Source organism: Manduca sexta, chromosome 13 (genome assembly GCF_014839805.1).
Source record: "Manduca sexta isolate Smith_Timp_Sample1 chromosome 13, JHU_Msex_v1.0, whole genome shotgun sequence".
Lineage (NCBI taxonomy): Eukaryota > Metazoa > Arthropoda > Insecta > Lepidoptera > Sphingidae > Manduca > Manduca sexta.
Window position 1 is genome coordinate 11565105 of NC_051127.1, and position 27982 is coordinate 11593086.

Below are 27982 nucleotides of genomic sequence, written 5' to 3' on the forward strand. Positions count from 1 at the left end.
TTTAATAACTCCCCTTTTGAAAAAGTCTCTACCTACTATATGCAAACAATAACATTTTCGTTATGTTTGATCGCAATTATAGAATATACTATAATAGAGAATATTCTTAGTGAGGCGTAGTCTGTGACATACCAACGTTTACAAATAGCAAACATATCTACCCGCATTTCATTTCCCATTTTCATAAACAGTGTCCTTATTTCTAGCAAGCGTTGGATTCCAAGAAACTCTTATTATCTCAGCGGGAGTAGATCGTAAACAGCGGCGTCGCGAGCGTCGGGCGTCGGCGTCGCCGGTGACACATCGCTGTGTGATTCAGAGCCGCCGAACTGCGCGTGCACAACAATCCTTGACGTCAGCGTACGTCCGGCGGTTATTATAGAAACCGTGGGAAATCAGCTAATTCATTTTTTTTTATATATTTTATTCCGTAAAGATAATTCTTCGCCGATTCTTTAAAGACAGTTGAAATAAAATTAACTAAAATGATGATTGTCAGAAATTTGATCTTAGAATATAATCACAATAGAATATTTGTGACGATCCTTTGTGATCATTTCTAGAAGTTCAATGATCATGTATAGTCATATATCACCAAAAATGTCTACAGGTACGTCGGATGTCGATCGTGGTTGTCGGAATAAGATTCGGCGGGCAGCGCGCACCGGTTCATGTCCGCGACGTTCCGTTCCCCGACCGCAATGCTGCGCATTCTATACCTTTTGTATTCATAACCTCCGCATCACCTCACAGCTCGCTTGATTCAACTACCCGCGTGTGCCGAATTCGCTTTAATGCTGAGTGCTGACCTTACCAGTAGAGAAATAGGTTCCCATTATCTAAATAATTTATTGCAGTTTATGGATTTTTCTATGTCTTCATCCGCGTAAAAGTAATTTAATAAAAAACGTTAACATTTCCAACATCGAATAAAATGAATTCTATATTGATGCGCATATGTTTTCCCTTCTTGTTTATTAGACCAGTAATCAAACATATCATTCACGATTTATATAAATATACATTTTTAATCAATAATACAATAATATATATCTATGCCAAAGTTGATCCCAAATAGATATGAAAATGTTCAATGGGTAGATATGGCACGCGTTATAGGTAGGTACCTAATATAACTCAGAATAATATACTTAATATGTCAGTGTAATTTCAGTTTTGGTACCACTGACAACACGTTTCATAATCATGTATTTAGTTAGATTTAGTTTTTAGTGCTTATTATTCTGAAGCTTTGGATTAATTAAAGCCGTATTCTTTGTAAAAGTCCGCTATAGGAACGCGCGCCAAACTTTTTCCAGCATGTTAAGATTAACAGTAGTTTTTTCTCTACGACTGGCTATCTGTCTAAAGCCTAATTGGGGCACTTAGTCCTCCGCGACATCATTTTAACAAAATCTATGGTGTTTTCATATCATACGAACCAGGACCTCTCTGTCTACCAACCTCCTATAATGCGTAGTCTGAGCGGTCGCTACGTTGCTACTAGGCCAATGTGGCAACAGATACATTTATAGATTTCAAGTAAAACGGTTTAGAGATTTAAAGAATAAGGAAAATAGCTGATTTTTTTAAACAAAACCATCATTTTGTTGTTTGTTTAAAAAATACGTGCTTGACATGTTGAAGTCTTGAGTTCGATACAAGAATCGGGTAACCGATTGGGTTTAATTTAAAGCCTAATATAGTAGACGAAATGTGAATATAACTCGTTTAAAAATGAATAAAAGCGTAATACTATGTGTGTATGTATATTTTTATTTTCCTGCAAATATTCATATACTGCCTATATTCATGTTTGTGTTAGTGCATAAACAATACTTGGGTCATCGGTCAAGTCGCATAATTATGAGCGAAATATGCGTAACATTCCAGTAACCTCTCGTTCTCATGTGCACCTATAGTACTTACGATTATCATTCACTTCCATTGTGATTGCATAAATCCTTCTATCTAAATCAAAAAGGTATATTGTGACATGTTGTGTAAAATAAATATTGTGTTGTATGCATTTTTTTTAAATTATAAATTGAAAACTCGATTGCAATACTTTTCTAGTCAAAATCGTACTTCTAAGGCTACTGCAGACTACTGCTAAGTACCGAAAATACAAATATGCAACAAAGTAAAAGTTTACAATCAAAAGTCAATTTCACAGTAAAAAAAAAAAACAGTATTGTCGGAGTAGAGGCGTTTCGTTAACAAACGTTCGCAGCACAGTAATGTTAATTAATTTTTGTAATGTTCAAAAATCCAAATTATCCTTTGTGTCTAACAGGAAAAAAGATTATAGGGAATATACTTTCACGCGTCACATCTACAAGCCCAGGATAAAATTTCCAATTTAAAATTATTACAACTTTTGCCACTTTTTAGTAGATTATTTTTCTAGTTCTACTTACCAGTACTCTGTATAAACAGTTAGTTTAAACGCCCATGGACTATGTGGCTATTTTGCCACTCAAAAATGAGTTTTCCTGGAGTTTATATTTTGTCATAATTACTACGTCAGCCTTACATGTATAGCAACAATACGTATAGCGAATGAACAACATACGAGACATAGCTTTCAGTAATAGGGTTTAAATGTTGAAGCACAATTTATTTTTGTAGGTTTTAATTCAGAGTAAAAATAAAATAGCAATAGAAAAATTCTACATCCATTATATTTTAACGTCATTAGTGGTGACAGTTAAAACTAATACATTTCAATTGCTTTTGAGATTTCTTGTTCATTTTTACAATAAAATGTACCAACTTAAACGATGTATGATTTACTTAGTTGTTAGGGCACCCCTCGGGCTCACGCATTATCCCAGTTTCTGATAATTGTCACGCGTTTCGACCATTTATATCCAGTTCAGGGATAATGATTGAGTAGAGTATGAATAGTAAAAAATCAGTCTAAACGAAGAGGCTCGTACTTTCATCCGAAGTTGGTCTATTTAATTTCCAACTCACTGAACACAACAGCTTCGGCCTTATAGCTAACACAGGAACGTTTACAGCTTAGAAATAAAATACAGTCTACCAATGTCGAATAGAAATTATATCAATAAATAAATAATTGCAGTCATAAACCGAAAAAAATAAATTCAGCCTTCACTATATTTCTAATTAAAAAGAAATGACTTAGGAATAAATTCATAATTAGGGAACATGTAAACTTTTATCATAAAATTATTATTTATTTTAATACTTGTTTTTTGCGAAAGAATATATTATATACGCAAATTCGGAAATCCTGTTTTCACTCTTCACAAAACAAACTATATCTTGGTCATTGTTTAAAATATACAGCTTCTCTCGTGTTGCTTTGCATTACCGTCCAATTTCATAGTAAAATTTCAGTCAGTTTCACGTTACACCATACCTTATCGCTCGTCATCCAATATAAACCTAACACAGCCAGAAAACAATTACCAAAAAATGAAAAAAAAATAAACAGTCTTTATCATGTCCATTATCACAGTACCGCGTGTCCCAGACTTGACATTGCACCGACATGGTGAAGTTATGGATGCTGTTATAAATATGATTATGTATTCACAAGTTGCCATCTGGAACTGTCATAACCATTGTCATTAGACCGACTGCGAATGAAAATACGAGTGTTTGGCAGTGGATTTAAGAAAATCGAGTAATACAATATACGATAATTAAGAATCACAATACAGTTAATACTTACGAATAGAACTTACCTAAGTCAAATACGAAAGTCGGTGACGGAGAACACACACTGTTAGCCTCGCGGTGGGGAGTTCGCGTTTTATAACCAAACAACATATCGCAGATATACACCTACCACTAACAGAACATTCCTTAATGATATATTTCAAATATATTCTAATCAATTTTCCGAGACCGATAATCCACTAAATACTAAATCTTACAGCATATCTAAAAAGCACTCACAAAATTTTGCTCATGTATTGGCACGTAAGATCAGCAAATTTGAAGCACCAAAATGAGATGATACAAAAAATATTAAGTCTTTGATAATAGCTCTAACATCAAATAAACCAGAATAACATCATTAAATTAGGAATGTCTTCTCGTTACTGACGTAATCTTAAGTTTAACTGATTGGAATCAATGTCGAAACGCCACTCTAATTGTGACTTACAGGACAATCAGTTTACTCTGATTATTGAACATTATCGCTATTTTGTTCGCACTCACTAATAGTAATTCTTGTTAAAAAATACTGTAATATTCACATAATACTTGACAACAGTCACACATAGCAAGTCTTTTCTTACCGCAAACACGAAATATTATTTGCCATGCCGCCCTACAGTACATCAAGATCGCTTTTTGACCTACATTTACAGATTTAATCACTTACGACGAATATTTACGACACGAGTCACATAAACACAAACTCGTAGTCGCGACGGACAAATAATACGTCATGCACACACCGGAACATTAATTTTGTGCATTTACATTTGCTCGGCGTTTTCAGTGTACACCAACCGTCACCGCACAGTACACAGTGAAATTTCAATACACGTATAAACTAGGAAGTGATGTCAATTAGCGTGGAAGCAACCTCAGTCTTGTCATTCTTCTGATGTGAACCAACAACGCTGCGACGCCCTGCTGTTCCGATCGTCCGACACTGAAATCAATACAAATAGTATGCAGCGTCAAGTCAACGGTTCAAGTCTTATATTACAATGGGGACATTCTTGTACAGTTTCATTAGTGGCGCTGTTAAGAAATTCAGTCAAAAAATGTCGACCTTATGCTTATATTGATTCGATTATTTGAAGTAAATATTTTTGCATGTCCTTCGACTCAAAACAATGACTACATTTAAGTTAGATAGATAACTGTAAGAAAAAATATACTTTGGAGCTTATAATTGTTTTAACTGGCCTCCCTATCTAACAGCACCACCAAGTTGGAGAAAATTCACGACTTGTCATTACAACGTGCGCAACGTACTTCGAATAAAAATATTTAAAGGACATCACAGCTATAGTGTATATTAATGTATAATACATCACGAGATGTATAGCTTTAAATTATCTTTAATCACCACACATGGCAGGTAAGATAATTTATCTTTCCCTTTTTACCATCGGAATACGTATCGATAGACGCACTTGTAAACGAATAATAAATATACATTATAACTGTCTTGTGTGGGCTCCTGATTTTTTTTTCGAAAGATGTATTGAGATGTAATTAAAAATATCATGTTATAATATACATCTTTACATTACAACAGACGCGTGTGCCGCGTTAATAATACAATGCTTGTATTTAGATCTTGCGCAATATTCAATAGCAGACCACATAGTCGAAGACCTACTTATAAAGAAAAATATAAATCAAACACCCCTACTAAAGAAAAAAATAAACAGTCGAAACATTCCAACCTCTTAAGGGTTTAACTTTTGTCATGAATTAAAAAGTTCTCCATTATGAAATCTGGTAATACAGTAAGACCTTACAGGTCACACTACGGTTAAACGCGCGTGGTATTTAGCGGCGTCGTTTTATGATGCACTGGCGTTTGTTCCCGTAATCGACAAAATAGCAACTAGTTACAAAATGGCGTGCGAAATAAAACCGCGTATAGTTTATAACACGCTCAACTCATACGCTCCCATGTGGCGGTTACCGCTAGCGGTTTTTAATTCTAATGCGAGTACGATGAGTGGTTTTAGGGTTGCAAAAACAACCGGCCGTGGCAGAAAACTTTAGTGCGACCTTACGTTAAGTAATCACAAAATAGTGACAATAGGTAATATACTTGCGAGTATTATAGTTTTTGAGTATATCATTTAGCGAGAACAATTAACGCGAAATTTAATATATATAACATTAGCTCTATACTATATACTGTCCCTCTGCTGGGCTCGGGACGCAAATACTGAAAGGGTTTAGATAATTTTCTACCACGCTAGCCTAGTGCAGGTTCGCTTGGAATCCCTTCGAAATTCTTATGAACTTCTCTGATATGCAGGTTTCCTCGCGATGTTTTCTTTCACCGTTATAGCATGCGATAATTCACAAAGAATACACACATAACTTTCAGAACAGTCAGAGGTTGCACGCCGCTAAGGTTTGAACGCGAAATTTAGTCAACAATAATTTAATTCCTATTTAGAAACACGTTTCTACGTCTTAGTTTAACGTTTCTCTATTCGGACGAGATGAGACTATCAATACGCCGTGTACCGCCACGTTTTGACTTGGAAGTCCTTTTTCAAAGTTTATTTACGCAGAGATACCACAATAAAGGTCAATTATATTTTTAAACTTTTATATTACCTTAGCGAAAAATAATAGTACTCGCTCCTTAATTATCCAACTAACAATTACTAATATACTATTGAAACAGCTAGTACCTTTATGCTGCGGTTAACCACAATTGAATGGTGATATAGAAATGAGAATAAAGAAACGTTTTATTTGCTCCTAAATACCCTGTTCTATATTTGAAGGCCAACTGGCGTTTTTCACGTAAAACATCGGTAAACTTTTGCTAACTTTAAAAGATATTTGAATTTTTTGTCAGCGTTCAGTCAAAAGAATCCAAACATCTAATCTAATCGTAAAATATTTTAAGATCAGATTAAATTCAAATAATGTGTTTTAATTGATTGATATAGAATGTCTGGCATTTCCATACAATAGGAACTGAAGTGCGATGGTTGTTCCTGTTTGAGAATAATGAATCTGGAAATAATTCCTAATATTTAGGTGTTATTCAACTTCGATACGTGATAGACCCTTTTCATTAAACGCCGTTCAATCTCATGAATAAATTATAAATCAACAAGCAAGATAATTAATCATAGTGATTTTGCTGTAACTCGTACTTAAACTCTGGAAATTGGCTGTGGTACGTTTAAGTCATTGATTGATTTAAGTATAACACACCTGTAACCAAATAATGAGTGCCGTTAGGCCTTAAATAAGTTTGAATACTCCAAAGGTAATCAAAGAGCCTTAGGCTTGGGTAAAAATAGCTGAGGAAAATTTTGAAATGACAATACGTCAGAGGGCAGAAGATAGCTCTTGCTTTCTAATTGGATTATAAAAAAAAAAGAAAAAATATATCAAAATTGCTAATACATATTGTAAGCACATAGTAGCAATAATTGATTCTTTAATTTTTTTCTAAGAGTACGCGAATATTTATCCTTTTCAGGTAAATCTGAGTTTTGTTTTGCTTACTAACATCTGCCACATTATCGAGTTATAGCAAAGTCACCGATTTAAGCAAAGTACGATAAAATCAATAAATTTTTGGAGACTAACAATACTCACAAAGATATTTTATGCTTCCGTGGGTTGCTCTATTGGATCGCTGCGAGACTCGTCCGTGGCGACGCTCTTCACTTTAATGTCCGATACACCAAGTTCAACTTTATTGTCACCTTGTCCTTGTTCTTCAACAGAATTGCCGTTTGAACCATTTAATGTATCTTTACCATTTTCAACTGATAGCCGGGAACTTAATTCTTCGTCCTTACTCACGTCTCCGTTTAAGTTTACTGTTCCAGAATCACCATTTGTTGTGTTACCGTTGATTTGTGCGTCTGTTACTTCGCTGTCAGCTTTAACTTCTTCAGTGCTTTCTTCCTTTGTTTCTGCAACATCCTTCTCGGTTGAACTTTCTACAGGTGATTCTTTACTTACAGGGTCTGAATTGGCAGCATCTGCCTTTTGCACTTCTACGTTGTCTCCCAATTCACATTTTTCATCTGTTTTGCTTTCATCTGTATTTGCTTTACTCTCTCCAGCTTTTACTTCTGTATCCATTGTGGTTTCGCCTGGTGTCGCTTTACTGTTCTCCACTTCAGGTGTCTTAACATCTGTACATGTCGCGTTTTCTACTACAGCTTCTGGTTTTGTTTCCTCTTTTTCATTTATTTTATCTTTTGACTTATCTGTAGGAACAACTGTTTCAACCTCTTTTAACTCTTCTTTCTTTTCTTCTGGAACCATTTCTACGTGTTTGTCGTCCTTAACAGCCTCGGCATCCGGATCGGCTTTCTTGAATTTTTCATCCGTGTCCGTTTTTACTTCGGCCACTTCCGCTACTTCCGTACTAACTGGAACAGCTTCACATGGTTTCATAGCCATCTCCATTTCCGTATCTAAAATTTTATCAACAATATCGTTCGAATCAATATTTTCAGTTTCCATAGTTTCTTCAACAATAGGATGTAAGGGTTTTAAGGGTATATTATCCAAGTTAGTAACGTCTTGGACCTTGGATAGAATCTCATCACACTCTTTCTCTAGTACTTCACCCACATTTTTAAGATCTTCAATATCTTCAGTTGCCGGGGGCTCTTCAACTATCGGTTCAATATCAATAACTTCTGCAACTTCACTGGAATTTTGTTTATCATCAGTCATTTCCTCTATTTCTGTAATAACCGTTGGTGGAGTCTCTTCAGCCACAGGGGCCGTTTTCTCATCGTCATTCTTATCTTTGACTTTATCTTTGGACTCATTCGTATTATCCTCGGCAGGTTTCTCCTCTTCTTTTTCGATAGCTTCTATTTCCATCTTCTCAGATTTGGATTCTTCGGGCTTGTCTGAGACTTCCTGTACCACTGGATTCATTTCCACTTCAGCTGTGGCAGCTTCCGTTTTGTCCACAACTTCCTCAATCACAGTTTCCACTTGGACTGGTGTTTCTACTACTGCCTCTGGTTTGCTTTCCTGGACTTCATCAGGTTTATCTTCAACTTCCATTTTCTCTACTTCAGGTTCAGCGGCTTTCTCAGGTACTTCAGAGGACTTTTCAACAATTTCATCAGCAGTAGTTTTGACATCGCCTTCAGTTTCAGTTTTAGGCACTTTTGCCGGTTGTTCATCCTGAAATAGAAACGATTTAAAGGTTAATTATTTGTAAATTGTTACCAGTAGAAAATTCATATAAAATGATTTAAGAAATAATATAGTTTAAAGTCCTATTAATTAAACTTATAAGTATTTAAAATATCGGTATTTTAATAGATTAATATTAAAACCTGTGTATAAAACACTACCTATAAATAGGTAATAAAATCTCCCACATACATAGTGATAGTTAATCTGTACATATTTTGAATCTAACTGACTTAATAATAATTTTAATGCAGTTCCGAAAATCATAGTTATTTCTAGCCACTTTGACCGTTACTTGAAGTCATAAACGACATTGTATTAGATATTTTGGTGCTTTCAGTTCTTTTTCGAAATTTTTGGGTTTTATTAAAAGTTTACATAAACAACGAGATACACATACAGAATCCGATTATGGGATCCGATAATTATTATGACACAGGAATTTGTTCTGACTATTCTTCCCGATTAGTATTACATAGCCATTTCCCTTTTTTCAGAGGTATGCAGTGGTGGATTGCACCCATATTTCTCCATTTCACATTGCATGTATTAGGAGAACCTATCGACTCTCTCTATACCTTCTCAGCATACATTTTTTGATTTTCTTGTGGAACTCCATATATATATAAAAATAATAACCAAGCTAATATTTTAAAGAAATGTCATATTTTCCCTACCCATAGGAATTCTTTCGTATGCTCAAGCCTCGCTGGCCAGATACCACCGCATTGTATAGATATAGTTTTGCCGCTAGTCAACATTATGAAAGCTTTGTTGTGTTCCGGTTTGAACTGGGCATTATGAGCCTAAACATCTCATATCGCAGGGTGTCGTACACAGTGCAATGCCAAGGAATAGTTTAATTAGAATTTCGGCTTAGTTACTGCTTGTTAATGGCCAGTTGGGTTATTTACCATCAGCCTAGCAGCTTAGTCGTTTCATCATTCAATTGCATATAAAACAATCAATTATCTTTTCAGCGATACCACGCTCCAAGGTTTTTGTTTCCCTAATACATATAGAGGTTAACAAGTTTATCATACATGATTTATAGGTCGATTACCAAAAACTGGCGCGTATAACACATTTACAAGCTGCGCATGTCTATTTTCTGTGAATGAACGTTTGTCAGTCACCATGACGACGCATTGCCAAAGCGACAACAAAATGTTATGGCGTGATATTTTGTTGATATCTTCATGTCTATTTGTCATGGATTTATGTCTTCAATTAGGAGAAGTAGTGGTGGGAAAAGGAGAGTTGAGGGCGTTGGAGGGCATTATAGGAGGTCAAGCATCCCAATGACTATCAATACACAACACCAAAGCCGTCTTAACATTAGTGATAATACAACCCTAATCAAAATTATTTTTCAAAGGAATATATAGGAATAAGCTTTCAAAATATTTTATTTCATTGTACGGTTTATTCTAGAAAAAAGAAATGACAAATAATTCCCAAAAAAATATTTTATTAAAAAATATATAACAAATGTAAACATAACTTTTGTATACCACATACATAGTTCTGAATGATATTACTAAAGTTGTACATGCAAATTTGGAATATTGTCTCACTAACTAACTACATTATCAGTGCCAAGCTATATTTTGCGAAAAATAAGCTATTTCGGAAAAACAGCATTAAAATTTGGGTCAAGAAATAAGGCGGCACTTCACTGTTTAAATATTGCAATGCGCAAGAATGGGGGCGTGGTGAAAATATCGCACGATCCCTTTTTCTTCGCCTGCATAGAAGTTTCCGATGGCGTCACATGCCTGTAAGGCAACTCTTTTTTGTTTCATAGCACTTATATGAAATTATATTCTTTACCAAGATTTAACGACTGAATTTTGCCGACGTAAACTATTTATTTCATTTATAACTACACCATATAAAGCCTACGATTGAGGGAAAGGTCAAGAAAGCTAGTTGTTCCCAATAAAGTCAGCATTCCTAAAACTGTCTGGCCATAGCAAGCTGATGTCATTTAAATAATTGTTGATGAAATGACAGTGGAGAATTTATAACTAAAAATTTGTTTTGTGGTTTACCGAATCAGAACCAAATTTTAGAAGTACTGCTTTTACTAATGTTACGAGTATTAAAGAACTTTATTAAATTAAACTTTCAAATTTTAGGAGGGTATAACTAAATTAATCACAACACAAAAAAGCCTGCAACCGTAAACTACGTACCACTCACCTGTTATCTACTTGAGAGAAACTAACTACTAGTGCATGCATGAAGCGCTACTGTTGGTGCATATACGTGATCATAGCACCTGGGTGTCGGGCTTGCGCTTGTTGGTGGCGGTGAGCTGCGCCAGGCTGTGCAGCACGGGGTAGGCGGCGGCGGCGTCGGCGGGGAGCGGCGCGTTGCCCTCGCGGCTCACCAGCGCCGCGAACATGCCGGCCGCGCGAGCCGCCTCTGCCTCTGTGAAACAGATTGACAGTATTTTTATAATGCTGAAAAAGATGAAAAAAATCTGTAGCAACATCATTGGTAGATTAACCCCTACCTGGGCAAGAAAACTGTTCGTTACTAACAGGAATTGGAAGAAATATAGACTTTTCTGAGGTAAACAACTTAAAATTTTTACTGATGTGGCAAAGGGGCTCTGTAATTTAGCGACCATCATTTAGATGTGTAGGTTGTATGTCTATTTCTTAATCTGTGTGATTCTACTATATGATACAATAGGATTGGTATGTTGTGGACAAAAACCCTAAACAAATAATAAAATAAAAAAAAAAAAAAAAAAAAAAATCTTAAAATGTTATGGGTGAATGAAAAACAATGCTTTTACTATTTACGATTGAGTGGATTGAATCTATAGTGATGATTTGTAGATTTTCATATTTTTACCAGTTACATACTTTTAAATATATTTTCTCAGAAGATAAAACCTTCGAAATTTATTAAAATTGAAATATGTGGCTATCGCCAACGTAATTTCGGAACACAAAACATTTGTCACAATGTAAAAGAGCGAGGAGATGTCGATTAGTCCTTCAAATGTAAATTTTTCAGGACCGACAAAACGACTATAACCAAACCTGAAATAGCATAAGTTATGTACAAAGATATTAAAAGACAACAATGACTTAGCTTCAACAATAAGGGGACACTCAAGTTATGATGAACAAATCAGACCTTATAAACAAATATGATTAGAAAATGGCCATACCTTTCACAATATCGGTTAAAAATAGAATCTCATCGAGCTTGCAATCAATTTTCTCAGCTATAGCTTTGTAGCTCGATTCCTCCTGCTTGGCGCCCACCGCGGTGTCGAAATGGCCGTCGATGTGCGGCAGCAAGTCACCGGAGGAAGACAGGCCGAACAGTAGTTTTTGAGCTTGGACCGAGCCCGATGAGTAAATGTAGATTTTGTGCCCCTGTACAGAGCGCCATTGTTCGAGGGCCGGTAGGACGTCGTCGTATACGCTGAAATATACATATTTAATTTAGTTTTTTAAGGACGAACAATAAGTCATTTGCAAGGTTTGTTTCGATAAACATATAGCTTTAACCCAGGATTTTTCATATGACTGACAGTGACAACAAGAGACGACATAAGCTTGGCAAAATATACGTTTAATATTACTATATACACATACATAATATATACTTCGAAACAACAAGCGTGAGCTGTGTGTACGTTTTTATAGATGTTGATCTCTCTGTCAGTGCTAGCCTTGAGCTACCTTGGCGCACATCAGTGTATTGTCTAATAATGCCTTTAACTTTATTCTGACATCGGATCTTATCTGTTAAGTGAACACATCAAGCTGCAACTTTTGACGTCCCAATAGAACTTGGTTGTTGACGCTCTGGACAACCGGCCTTTATTATTATTATCATGTAAAACAAGGCCTCTTTCTCCATAACATTACAGGCCTTTGAGTTTAGTGCTTTGTGAAAAAAAAAACCTGAGACGTAATGTCTAATCAAGACAGACAGCATAGCAAATTACCATCAATCTTATAGAACGTTCAAAGATGTTCCTCTACCTAAATTTGGCCCAGATACACTTTATCTGGTAAAGGAAGCATATACTAACAGGATATTGCTATTGAGTCTTGACCTGTTTACAAAATAACTTTTGAAACAATTCCGTAAGATCTTGCATTAATATGTTTTCTTATTTTCGCAAGCGTTGTTTTTTATCCCTTTTCCTTAAAAAATTAAGCAATTTTATTTCCAACAAATGTGTTGTAAAGAAAAGAAAATTTCTGTTCTAGACTTTTCAAATAATTGTTTGAAATAATAATGAATAATTGTTTTAAAAAAACAGCCATTTTGACTGCCTATTCATTTCGTGATCGTAACAGTAAGTCTGGCTTTCGCCACTAATAATGGTGTTAAATAAATAAATGGTTGATTACAATCCACCCATTGTGAATAATAAACCTTACTTTTGTAAATCCTTAAAGAAATAAGCGTATGAGGTGCAAAAGTCGATTTGAATAACTTCGCGATACCAATAGCATTTCGAAATACTCGATGTCCATCGAAATCTAAAGTAAAATTGTCTTTATAGCTGTAAAATATTTAAAAATATATTCCCCAGACACCTTGGAGCCTTGCAATAGGTATTTGTTCAGGGTGACCGCAAACGTCAGGTACTTTGAAATAATAGATGTGCAAACGTGTAGAATCGTAGACGAATAGATAAATTATTCGACAGCTAAATACAGATTAGCTCAAGTTCGTTGTAAATGGTCGCTATTTTATACGCAATACAGTTATAAATCAATCTTAAATTTGAAGGGGGCATCGTGTGGATGCAATTTAACCAACTAGTTATAGAAGTTTCTAGTCCATCCTGACAATACACGCTCTTTATAGATTTTTGTCTTTTATAAATGCAAGGCAAAATGACCTTACCTGAAGGTAAGCGGAGTAGGGTAGAATAGAGTTTCCATTGACGAGTGACGATTATCGCTCGCTAGTCAACATAACTATACCGGCTTAATACCGGATATACACGGGCTGATACCGGAAATCGGATACAAATATCCTAACATTAACAAAAGTAGTCCGAAATTTGTGTCTAGCTAACGTTACTACTTAAGCATATCAATACTCCTGGTAGAGAACTATCATGTAAAACGCTACCGCTAAAGAAGTATGTTCGTCCCCCCGACCCGGGGGGTTCGCTCGTCTGACTCAACGACGTTTGGGTCAAAATATTGCTAGGTACTTATACTTAATGGACAAACACATTTTATTGTTTACTTTTTAGTCGGTTTTAGGTATATTTACTAATACATGTTAATTAAAATCTTTTTAAATTACTATTTTCTTCACCATGCTGTAAGTTGCTGAGGAGTAGGATATCGCGCAGACTACATGATGTAACATCAGCTCACGGTTGCTACTGTACAAGTTCAAATACTACTAAAGTAATGGTATACCCGATTACAAATCAATCAGACCTGTGACCGTAGGAAAGAGCTCATGATCTTCAAACGCCTGAGTAGATCTTCCTAAATTATAACTAAGAACCATTTACGTATATATTCTGTAGACACGAACGTCCATATAAACTATTTGTTCTTAATCTGAACTAAACTGGCAACCAAAACATCACTGTTATAATCTATTTATTCACTTGAACAAATAATTTTACTTATTTGACTAATATATTTTTATTCACTTTCAGGTTTGCACCTAGACTCGTATTTTTATATTATGAGCGCCACTTCGTACACAGCCACAAGCATAAATATTGACATCATACTAAAATCTGTTTGAATGGATTACAGTTCAATGCAGTTGAACACAGTGAACGTTCGGAATGCCAAATATAGTACGTAGTACAAATATATCGATGCTAAGAACTATCTCGATTACCTCAGCTTTAAAATAAAAAAAATGCATCAAAATCACATACACGCCTTATACCCATTTTTTTTCATCAAGGCTTAAGAATTAATTTTTTTCAATATTTTTAGACTAATCTGAGATTTCTTTAAATATTCAGTAGTAGTCACCCAGCGAACCTCATCGCAATATGTTTTTTACAAATTATTAGATTTTTCTTGTTATTTGTTTTATTTTTTATACACACCAATTACGTATTTATCCCCAAATGGGTATGCAGAGGCACAACGAGGGCACCCACTTTTCGCCAAGTGTGTTCCATCCCATGATGTGACAGGTGGCGAGCCTACCGCCATGTTGTGAATGGAGACATGCATTAATTAATCTGTTGAGTCTTAAATCCCAAATATTCCAACACTCCATGAAATGTATTCAATTGCTTTCGCAAAGGTAACCGTGAAGGTGAAGCCTTATGATACTCAGGCGTCAAAACATTTTTACACAAATGTTGCAGACACGATTTATCTTATTTTTCAAAGCCCGCCGCCTGAGATAAACTGCGACTTCCATGCAGATTATGAAAAATACCCTACGACTATATTCCGAGCCTCAAAATCTAACTCAGAGCCCACAAAGTAACAATGCAGCGTGTCTAAAAATATTATAAAAAAAAATACTCACTGTCCTTTAATGTCGCCTTTGTCGTATCCTTGTTTCCAAATGAGTCCTTGAAGCTGCTTCAACGGTCCAGCCTTACGGTCGGACGACATTTGCCACTTGACATTCTTCACCAGGCCTTCGATCTGCTCCTCTTTAGAAGCGTCCTGGAACAAAGAAACAATATTCGTACTAGACAATATCTGGAAAATAAAAAATAATAACCGGTTATTTTATGTATTTACAACTTCGGTAAATAAGAATCTCTCAGAGTAGGTATGATTATGGTCGACGAAACTTCCGCTTTGTCTACTGCCCAAAAGACAACATTGTGCAAATTTGCACTTTTGTGTTTAGATTTGAAGGACATGGTATTCAGAGCAATTAAAATGTAGTCACCGCACTCATAACACATTGAATATTTATCTCCAAATTTCATGCCTTTCAAATAATTATACAATAGTTTTTAAACTATATACTAACATTACAAAGGAAAATTTAAAGTTTGTATATAAGGTAATTTCTGAACATTCAGATCAGATTTGGACCATTCTTTAACCAGTAAGCTTGGTTTTCCTTGAAGTGCTGCACGGAATAGCGCTTACAATGCAATTTTTTTACTTCTTACTTAAAGTATTGAACCATAAATTATTAAGTATTCAATCTAATTTTAAGAAGTATACATATACCAATAAAGCAACGCGCCCCAATGCTTACTCGTGGTAGAGTTTCTAGAATGCGAGACATAGATGGAGCCCGACTAGGATTAATAGGATACCACGGCAATGTGAATTTCTGCTGAAAGGCACTGTCATTGTTTTTCGGTTTAAAGGATATTGTATCCAGTATACATACTGGGCATTATGAGACATCTAATATCTCAGGACGGCAAGCCCTGTGCAATAGCGTGTATTAAAGTGTTACTATATTTTTTTCCTGGTGATTGGCATACCACACAGAGACTAAAACCCGATGATAGCTTCCGACAGATTCTGGACTGCAATAAGATATCCTGTTATTTTAACTTTCTCCGAAACCGAATCTGACTAGAATTTAAACAACTTATTTTTAAGGTCTGTTTTTTGTTATAAAATTTGGACGATTTAGATTCTTAGCCTCTGACCAGTAATTTTGTTTTTCTTTCTTTAATGTCAACAATGAAAGTAAACGCAAAAACTGATGGACAAAATTGGATGAAATTTAGATAACTGATAGACCATGGCATGGATTAATACACAGGCAGCCTTCTTGATCCCGATAATTTATTATCGTTAGAAATACATTTTTATAAGATTTGATTTTTTACAATAGTTGTCATCATGTCTCGCGAGTGAAGAAGCAAACAACGCTTCGTTTTATGCAAGTCTTTTTATCAGTCGAACCATTCATAAAGATCAAGCAATCAATTTGAACCTCGGCACCAATTTTCGTCGTATATTCGAAAAAATTAAGATTTTTTTAAGATCTTTCTTCATTAATATTTTTGACTTAATTCAACAGTACAAAAGTAAGTCTAAACATAAATATTAAAAACTAGTTTGAGACAAATATTATACGGAAATAATATTTAAAAAGCAATTTAACTTACTTACTCACTAAAACATAATTATCATGTGCGGATGGTTGGTATACCTCTCAATAAAGAAGGTTTCCCAATTTTATCTCTGAAGTCTCTGAAATGACTTCGCCAATCTACATACATAATATATTGTACTATGTATATTTTTAACTATCGCAATCGACAAGTTTAATATAAGTATATTATTGATAAGTATCAATCAACATATTTTTTCCGAAGAGGAAATAAAAATTTTATAAATATTACAGGAAGAGTACTTTAACAGGTTGGACAGCCAAAGCAAGAAAACATATTTCCAAGAGACACAAGTCTGTATAATTTTATACATAAGCATAGGCCAACTGCCCGACCATAAAGTACCATTGAAACAATGTGATATAAAAACGATTCGAGCAATTAGAAATTTCCGGAGGTCCAAAAACCATTACGATTGGCAACGCACAGATTTCTCTTAAATCATGCGGCTTCTTTGAGCGTTATAACTATTAATCCCATAATTTCAGGGCCCTTTTTTATTGCTGTTAAATGACGAGACGAGAATGGCCTTCGTCTGATGGTAGGCGATGTGACAGCCAGTAGATAAACAGTAGCAACCAGTGCCGGATTTATATTTTTTTTTAGTGTAGGCTACTTTATTTCCACCGCCATATGTATGTTTGTACATATTATGGAAGGCACTAAAGTTAAATAAACAAATGATTAATTAAATCGAGTGTGCGTCCCCTAAAATCCGCCGCCCCTAAGAGGCTGCCGCCCATAGGCCGCGGCCTATACGGCCTATTTTCAAATCCAGGACTGATAGCAACACCATACAGTACTTTGTAGAAATGCCACTGCGCTCCTCAGCCTGAGACAAGATGTTGTGTCTCATAATGCTCGGCAATTAAGCTGGCTTCAATGACACTGAGCCCAGCATTATTTATATATTTTTCTTATTTCTTTGAATGACGAGACGAGACGCTTGTCCTTCACCTGATGATAAGTGATATGACCTTGAATTATAAAGTACTGTTTGGTATTCCACTGCGCTCGCCATTCTGAGACTTGAGATATAAAGTCTCATTATATCCAGTAGTTACACTGGCTACAATGTCCTTCAAACCGGAACTCACATATGAAAGACTTACCACTACCACAGTAACATCCAATATTATAGGAAACGTACAAATGATGACCATTTCTCAACTCAATTTTACTTATCCCAATTTTTTTTTTGTTTTCTCGGTCTCAGTAAAAAACAACAATTTTTATGATCAAAACAATTACATACCTCGCCAGGGATAACGACTGCTCCCTCGACATTCTTCTCCTGATCTTCGAGGGCCAGCTTCCTCAGCGCCGCCACTGCTTCCTTCACATCATCTTCCTCCCATTTTGTGTCAAGAAACTCCTTTACGTTCTCTTCTGCGTAAGGGAACAGCTTGTCCTATAACAATAAACGTTTTTATTACTACCTAGCTATTGTTCAGCGTTCCATCCGCGTGAAAGTCACTGTTGGATAAGTTTAAAACATGGGCAATTACGGATAGATGTCGCATATCTCGCTTTATTTTTGCTCGCGACTCTGCACGCGTAATAGATTTTTAAGGATAATAAAAAAAATCTATCGAGAATTGCCACTAAAAGATAATTTAGCTTCTAAAAATGAAATAATTTTTGGAATTGCAGCAATAGTCCAGAGATGAGAGTTATAACAAAAGTCAATCTTCCATTCCCCGTTCATCCTATGAGTGACTAGTTCTTACAACATGTTTACTTATTTTAAGATATCATTTAATCATATTTCAAGAATCAACGTTAATCTTCATGAACATGGGCTTCACAATATCTAATTCGTAATAACATGATTTCCTAGGTAAACTTGGGGTATTCATGTTATGAACAAACTATATAATATTTACGTGGGAAAATATAACAATGTCGTGTTATTTGGAACTAAATACAATCTCAGTTAATAATTAAACGTAACATACAATTACGCCTTAAAACAGTCAGAGCATTAAATAGATTTAAAAGGCCACTACAAGAAGTCTCCCAATGTAAATTTCGCAACTTTACTCACAAGCGATATTCAAAGGAGGAACCTTAAAATTTAGCATAACATGATACCCTAGTGAAACTGCATCGTCTACGATGCGGCAAGCTCGGATGGGTGAATGAACTGTGTGCCTTGCCGCCGGTGTCCAAACCGGATAGCGAGCCTAACTAGCCGACCCAACCCGACGCGACGAGACGTAACGTACAGCCGCATTGTACCTACTTTGAGAAAAAATTGCTCTAATTTTAGATATGTCGCCGCTTCGATTACCGGTTAATGACTACCTGTTTCAATCGTATAGGAGAAAAATTTGTTTACGATTTGAAATAAGTAATGATTGACTAATTTATCATTATAACAAATGGTACGTCAGAAACCATATATTTAATATTATATTCGCGTCAAATACCCCTATAGGTATAAACAATTATCTCAATAATTGTATTGAAAAAGATAAGTATAATATAATTAACTGCAAATACAATATTAATATTTGGCAACGGTCCATCAGTGCAGTTATTCTCTTCTAAACACAACTGGTTAAGTGCCTCAAAGTAAAATATGGTGAAAACAAAATAAAAAAAATTGCAGAAAAATTACAAGTGCTTCTAGGAACGTATGAGATATAAAACATAGTAAATCCGGTCAATATAGTATTAAAATCGTAATGGATTTAGGGAGGGTGCATCAAACGAAAACGTGGGGTGGCCGTATTGTGCCCGCGCCAAACATTTTTACGTCATTTTATTTGAATAAAACGACTTTACAATATAACGAAGTACTTATAAATAAGGTTTTGGATCAAGGTTCTTTATATTTAAGTAAATAGGTATATTTATTTACTTTTGTTATGTGATAACAAATACCGGGAAGTAAGCCTAGATATTGGCGCCTAAAATCATAGAACTTGCATTATGACAAAACACTTTTTAACTGAAACAACATAATTTTAAACTAGGTAGGTATATATTTGTGCAAACAAACGAAGTGTTTGCTAAAATCCCAAACAAATCAATAAAGTTTAAAAATGTGTCAAGTAGTTCTTAAATAACAGGTATACAACAGAATTACTTCTAAAATGATAAATATCTTAGGTCCACCTAGCATTGAAAAATGAATTTATGTAAATTATCTGAATTCAAATACATTTATTTTGTAGGTAGGTAGGTAGGGTAATTGTGCCGGTTGCGCGACCACTCCAGTAAGCGACCACTTACCTGAATAGACTTCTTTAATTATTTGTTTTTATTTCTTTTCAAAATGAAGACATACAGTATTTTTTTAATAATAATTGAATAGTTGTTCCATTATGTTTGACTGCATTTTGAACTAACAAATTAGCCTAAAATTAAGAAAAGGGCGCTCAATTCAATATTGACAAGAGGTGGTTGGAAAAATAGCAGTAAAATAATAATGAAATTAAAAGGCGCGCAGAGTTCAAAGCTAATTTTTGTTACTTAAGGTTATAGCTTAAGGTCCATTTTTCATACATTTTGTTTCACCTTTAATCTGGTAACAGTAGTAAAATTTAAATTCACGTCTAGTTAGTGGATATTTCGGCGTTTAAAATTTCGTCGTATTAATTTTTAAAGGCCGAAATATCCATGATTATTAATTATTTTTACGTTTTTCTTTCAACTGCGAGAACTAATCACTAACTAGACGTGAATTTAAATTCTTTACTTGTCAATACTTGTTTAGTTACCCCGATTAAAGGTGAAACAAAATGTATGAAAAATGGACCTTAAGCTATAACCTTAATATAAGTTATTTACTGAAGTAAGAAGTGTAGTTATTTTAATGATGTATTGATTTCAATTATTTAATAGTTTTAAAGCATTTTTTTTACCTTATATTAAAATAAAACGCGGTTGTTGGCCACTGGAATGCATCTTAAATTAATACGTTAGAAAGCGACCGTGCGGTCGCATTCTCACTCGCAAAATCTTGGATTATTTGGCTTATTTATTTCTTAATATTAAGTTATCATTTAGTATTTGGAGTTGACAACCCCATATTTCTTGGTAAAACTGTCTAATTCTCTCATGAAAAGTCCCTTATAGATATGGTTCACAAAACACGATCGTTGGCAGTTGGCGACCACTAACACTTATAACGAATAATAATTACTGCAAACTAAAATAAGTTGCTCAAGTAAGTATGATCAGAAGTGAACCACGAGATTCGTGAGTATTTTTTTTTTATTTTACTTAATAGAATAAATATCATGTGATTAAATACTATTCCTATTCATCATTATTTGATGTTTATTTATGTTTAATTTAAAATAAATTTTTGACTTTTTTTTATATTTTATGTATAAAATTTGTTTTATCACTTTAACTTTATCCTTTAAAATAATATCGCAACTTAACCCTCCACTTATTTCTGTGGTTACCAACTGGAATAAGTGGCCTTAAACTAACAATGGCTATTTAAGACGTTTCTCCTTATTTTTAATTATTTATGAATAGAAGTGCGATGTTTTATATTTTGTTTCACAACTAGACCATATATAACACCAATTGACATGCAAAATACAAATATTTTGACTCGTCTGATGTTAACTACTCAACTATAGGTCGCTAACCGGCACGATTCTACTTTCATCCTATTACAGTCATTGAAGACCTTGGAAAGTTATCTAGAAGTACTGAAAGTGCCATAATTTTTTAGATTTCGATGTACTCTATCCGAATTTCAAATTTGCCACCTCGTATCTTTGCCGCTCGCTCCACCATACTAAACAGAAGGTGCCTAAAAGCAACTTTTAGACAATATCTCCTTTCCGACTCACTTCACGAATCAATATTTATGTACAAAATAAAACTAGACAAAATTAAGTTTAATTTATGAACTGAGCTTTCTTCGTAAAATCAATAGTTATGGCGTACGTATCAAAGGCTATTATTGTTAGTCATTCAGCTGAAAGTACCTGCTATTTGAATAGCCGTATCCTTTTGTTACGATATGTTAATTACGAATTTAACTAGGTGGCAAAAGGTAGGTACAGTTACCCACATAATTAGCAAAACAAATTCGAAACTTCAAATCGCCTGTCCTGTTTTTTTTTTTCACACATTTTTTTAGTTTAACTTAACGTGTACAGGCGGTTTTAAGTTTTGAATATGTTTAGCTACTTTTGTGACTGACTGTACCTACCCACAATATGGTCCTACAAAACTTGATAATAATACAAGATACCAAAGTCGTCGTATGGGAAAGGGGCGCGCAGTTTCAGTTCGTCTCGTTATAACTAGGAAATCCACCCGAAACTTTGCTCCCAAAACAGACGCTTTTTTATCTAGGTATTTCGTAGCCTAATTAATATTTACTATGCGCCTACCGAACTACGAAACAAGTTTTAAAAAGAATTAGAAGCAAACACTTTGATCAGCCAGTACGTACTTAATAGCTTCCTATAGGTATAACCTATACACACCCAGAGAAAATCTAAACTAACAGGTTCATAATCGTCTTACACTTCTACCTATATACGTACTTGTCATATGAATGACTAAAGAAAGCGGTAAAAAACCTCGGTTTATTAACAAAATTGTAAAACCTTTTTTATTTAGAACAGCAAAGAGAAATGTAAACATGATCGTAATCCTCAATTTATACATGTTTCTAATCAAAAAAGGTATGTATGATTTTTGTTATAAATTAAAATTATAAACATTAGAAATCTCTATATTGCATTACATTCCTGACTTACGTTAAATATAGTTGTTACTATTTTCCAAAACTGTATATACAAATCATTTGATAATTTATTAAAATATTCCAAGACCAAACTTCAATGAAAAAACAGAATGACCCACAGACGTATAAACTCAAGCGAGATAAACATGAATAGATGTTATCACGAAGTGTTCCCACAATACTTTTGAGTAATTATTGTTAACTGATAAAAAAACTCAATGTACGCGCCAATGTTGCTATCGCGGCACATTCAACTATACATTTTTTATCTCTGTCATAATTTGACGTACGAGTCACGAGTGCGACAAGGCGAGGGTATGCTCACTTGACGCTTATTGAAAGAGGACAGTTAACTGTTCCATATTTTTTTACAAGCCAGCTGCTACGAACAGCTGTTCATGCCGGTAGGTATACTAGCACACTGAGGTACATGAATGTCTGATTGCAAATCAATTACCGAAATATTAACCACACGGTCCAATGGAAACACAAATGTTTGTTATAAAACAAGGAATATTATAAAACATATTGATATATCTACTAAGAAATCTCCGGCCGGCGCACGAAATATTTGTAAATCATTAAAAAATAATTTTAATGAACATCATAATATTATAGACAAGTATCTCGGTTTACAACAAAACTATGAAACGGATTCTCAGTTTAGTAACACGTGGATAAGTGAGACAATAAAGACGGCATGAAATGGGGTACCATTTTGGTTTCGTCCTCCATATTGCGAATCGGAAACATGACGATTTTGCATATTTAAAATAACAAGAAAATAGTTACGTGAGACGCAATCTGCGTAATAATCATGAATGATAAGTAAAATTCACAAGCACACGTTGAGAAAAAACACCGGCCGGCCAATCGTTAGACCTACCTTAACAAAGCTGATCGATGTTGTTGTTCCTTCAATATCCAACAGAAGAATTTTGCATTTCTTAATGATATCGCTGATCTCGGTATTTTCATTCGCCATTTCGACAAAATAGTACTACCTTTATCAGGAGTACTTTAATAAGTTTTTTATGATTTTTTCTTGACTAGAAACTCTTCCAAGCTACGCTACTACCCCACACCGCCACAGAAAAAAGCATTGATTGAACGCACGGGACACCACACGCACGGGGTGAAAACGACTGGGTTGATAGAGACAACTGCGCAGCCGTACAGAGTGGTGCTTAGAGAGTGAAAAGGATAGAAAGATTAAACAAAAGCGGGAGGAGACAACGACACGAGAAAACGGAAGGAAACATCTGTCAGCAATGCACCCAACCTTATAAAATGTTCAAAATGTTACCATATAAATATCATAAAATTATACCATATAATAAATAGTAACGTAAATAATAAAATAATTTATTTAATATATTATTTGTTGTTATTTTATTCGATAATTCTTTAACTATGGCAGTTATCCATAATTTTTGTTCACAGCTCTATCATTGTGAACATGACACATTTGTTTCTTATACTAACTGTTCGCGCCATTGATAAACTTTACTATATCTACCTATATTATTTTATCATGAGCCATGGACAGAGAGATTCGATTACATAGCTTTCTACACCAGAAAACACTAAATATTTTTATAGTACAGTCAGCCACACAAGTAGTTGAACAAATTCAAAACTTCAAATCGCCTATACCCACTCTATTATTTCAAATATTTTTTCTTTGTGTGCAGTAAAGTAAATCCTTTTTATTTTATTTTTGTGAAGAAAAAGGTTGTTTAGAATACAAACGTTTGGGAAAACATTCTCTTATTGGACACCCGCATAAATTTAAAGTATTAGTAAATGGTCCAAGGAACGGCTTATACGCCCCGGAGGATGATAGTATGAAAACTGATGAATGTCATCACATGTGTTTAGCTTTTTTGGCTAAATATTATGATTATTTTACGATGACGACCTTAACAGTCAGTTCCACAACTTCTGAGTTAATACTACTTGAACTTATACCTAAGTCACATAAATTTATAAGCCGACCAAATACCAGTCACACTAATAATTTATAATCGCATAATGGTCATAAATGAAGTACTATCTACATTAGCTATTTAAGAGCCTTCAAACAAAATTGTGAAACAGGTCCTTACAGTAACACATTTTATAGCAGGTGGAATAAAAAAAAACAATGTTTAAAATATTTGTTTATTTATAATTGCAGCTAAAATAGTATGTCAACAATATTTAAAATAAGGGCACTTTATTTACACATTCTTAGAAACAATTACACCTATTAAAATAAATTATTATTGGAGACACTTAAAATGTGAAATAATTACTATAGGTCTATATTATAAAGTCTGTATTCAAATTTTTAAATGATCCAATAAACTATTTCTAGTAAGTGTTTGCTTCTCTTTAGTCTTTAGTTTCTTTACAAGTCTCGGTGTGTCCATTTTACTGTCGGCTTTCCTTTTCGTAACCTGCAAAGAAATAAAATAATATTGTTAGAAGCATTTGTAATAACACATTATTGAAATGAAGATAAAAAAGTCAAGTGCCTATCTTTATAGTTAATCGAGAACACGGGCAACTCTTTCATTTTTAGTGATTAAAGTACAGGTGATACATTTTTTATATGTGTATAAATTACTTAAATTCATGTCTGCATTAAATTATGCTAGATTTTATAATATTATCTTTATTTCTGTTAGTAAATAAACACTGTTTATCAATTCGTTTAGCTTTCGCATCTTAACCAATGTTGAACTTTTTATAGGACATAGGCTACTCTGTTTTTTTTTTATTGAAACCCTGGAAAAGTCTATAGTGGACTATAGATTTGCCTTGGGTTCTGACCACGTTTTCATATGTTGACTTTCTACAAAACTTACCTTAGGTCCATTGTCCTCTTTAGTAATTGCGGCAAACACGAAGTTTCGCTGATTCTTCTGCGCCACAGTAGCGACTTTAGTTGAGTCTTCATCGACTGCTAGGGGAGTGGCGAGAGCGGCGAGGCGCGCAAGAGCACCACGCCCGCGTGTTAGGAGTGAACTGTGGTAGTTTTGCTGTAAAAAGTACAAGTACACTCCCATTGAGATTTTATGGGTTTAAAACAATATTCAATTCAAATAAAATAGAAGATCCTTCAAGCAAAATTAAATTAGGAAAATGACCATTACAATGACTACGTTATAAGAAAATACAAGTTGTGTTACTGATAGTCACACCAAATTACGTGTTCAATTTTACTAGTTTGATATTTAAAACTCTAGCTGCAATTTATTTTTTAGTAAAAGTTGCTTACAAATTACCTGCAAAATAGTAAAGCCATTTATAGGATTGGGTATATCTTTAAAAGGCTTTTCCTTGGTCATGGAGTTTTCTATTATATCAGTCTTCTTTATAGTGGTATCATTAACTTCTAACAATAAACTTGACATAGACTTTGAGGTTAAATTAGCTTTTATTATACTTGTTCTACTGATGGTTACATTAGGAGAATCTTCATTTTTCTCTTGCTCTTCCTGAAAGTAATTATTAAATTATAATCTTTATACGCTATTAATATTTATTAGACATTAATGTGCTTTTCATATACCTCAAAGAACCCAGATTCACTATTTACTTAGTTTATTTTTAATTTTACTATAACCAAATACATACATACTTTTTCAAACATACTAAAGCAACATTTAATAGGCAAAGTGACCATAAACTAACCATTTGCCTCAAGAAAGTCTCTCTCTCATGCCTTTGTTTCCGCCATTGTTCTTCAGATTCAAACTCTTCTTCTTGGGTGTCCGCAAAATCATTCACTATGGCGTCGGGCCCCTCCTCACCATCTATGATAAATATAGCAAATAAAAAAATATTTGAAGATATGGTTTCATAAAACTTTGAAGTTGTTTATGAAATAGTTTGTTGTTTTAGTCTTATGAATTAGAAAGTCCTTGATGGGTATAAAAAGGTTACTATGCATTTTTCAAGGATTCAAAGCATAATGAAACCATGAATTGTTTTATGTGCTTAGCAATTTTTAATCCAAATTAATTTATTCATTCATTGGGTTTTGTATTTAATCCTAACAAAAATATTATTTACTATCTGACGGAGGTAGGATAGATAACTAAATGTTTTTTTGTGAATAATTATTATTTAAAAAAATATATTATATACATCTATAGTTAAAATAAAAAGGATTGAATAAAGTAACTGCCAACCTGCATTCCGCCAGCGGAATTTACGCTGTCGACTACCACCACCCAAATCTCCATCTTCAAACAGCAACTCTTGGATAAGTCGCACTTCTCTTTTGTCCTGATCTAACACGTCACGCCTGGAATTTAACAAATAAATAATACAATTTATTTGAATTTTTTAAACATATATTAATAATTAAAATAGGAAAAGTTTGTGTTTTAGGGACTGATCTCTGAAAGTACTGAACCGATTTTTAAAATCCTTTCACTAATAGGAAGCTACATTACTCCTGAGTGGTATAGGTTATTTTTTATCCCGGGAAAATATAAAGCATGAAAATATAAAAAATCATCATGCGGTCGGAGCCGCGGGCAAAAGTTAGTTGGTTATAAATAAAAACTGACATATCTTAACCATTTCAGTAGTATTCAGGGTTTTCACATAATAGAAGTTGTTATAAATGCGAAATCTTTTATGTTAGGTTCTAAATACCCCTCCCTGTCCAATCTTATAAATACCATATTTGAAAACAGATATAACATAAAACAAATCGATGAAGAAAATACTTAAAAAAAAACCTAAATACAAAAGTGAATACTGTTAAAAGCTTTACAACAAAACCAAATCATCATAAGGGAACATTTTACTTACATATGAATTTGCCCCAGCTCCCTCTGCAGTTTCCCTTGGTGGAAAGTCTCGTCGTCGCCTTCCTCGCGCTCCATTCTATCCAGACCAGCTTCATCCTCATCACCAGAGCCAACCCACTCGTCTTCTGAAGTCAACTCAGCTTCGTTCTCAAAGAAATCTATTGCTTTACGTTTTTTCTTTGGGTTTTGTTGTATAACTTCAATCTGTAATTTATAATTTAGAATTTGGTTGGTATTGTCAATTCTTTTACGCCCGATCGTAAAAGACGATCGTAATCGTTAAATTTGGATTAGTCACAAGAATAAACCTATCTAAATAAGTAATCTGTGAACATTCCAAAGTAATTTTATTGTAATTGGTAAATTTTCACTATCATGAGAGTTGTTTGTTGAAATCGGATTTTAGTAAATAATATTACGATATTAACAGTGTTCACGATAAATTATAAATACACAATTTATTTATTCCATATATTA

General features: G+C 34.2%; 1 protein-coding gene across 1 annotated transcript in view; it reads right to left on the reverse strand.

Annotated features, from left to right (window-relative positions):
- Positions 1 to 2664: 2664 nt before the first annotated feature.
- Positions 2665 to 27982, reverse strand: part of LOC115443451 (claspin) — a 31565-nt gene continuing 6247 nt past the window's right edge. The window contains exons 11-23 of the mRNA XM_037438213.1: positions 27507 to 27709; positions 26876 to 26991; positions 26376 to 26497; positions 25967 to 26179; positions 25547 to 25720; positions 25065 to 25135; positions 22695 to 22698; positions 18222 to 18377; positions 15397 to 15539; positions 12074 to 12333; positions 11168 to 11319; positions 7309 to 8871; positions 2665 to 4642 (exon numbers count right to left, since the gene is read on the reverse strand). Of these exons, the coding sequence (XP_037294110.1) occupies positions 7318 to 8871; positions 11168 to 11319; positions 12074 to 12333; positions 15397 to 15539; positions 18222 to 18377; positions 22695 to 22698; positions 25065 to 25135; positions 25547 to 25720; positions 25967 to 26179; positions 26376 to 26497; positions 26876 to 26991; positions 27507 to 27709 (3168 nt within the window). The 3' untranslated portion in view covers positions 2665 to 4642; positions 7309 to 7317. The remainder of the gene's footprint in view (positions 4643 to 7308; positions 8872 to 11167; positions 11320 to 12073; positions 12334 to 15396; positions 15540 to 18221; positions 18378 to 22694; positions 22699 to 25064; positions 25136 to 25546; positions 25721 to 25966; positions 26180 to 26375; positions 26498 to 26875; positions 26992 to 27506; positions 27710 to 27982) is intronic.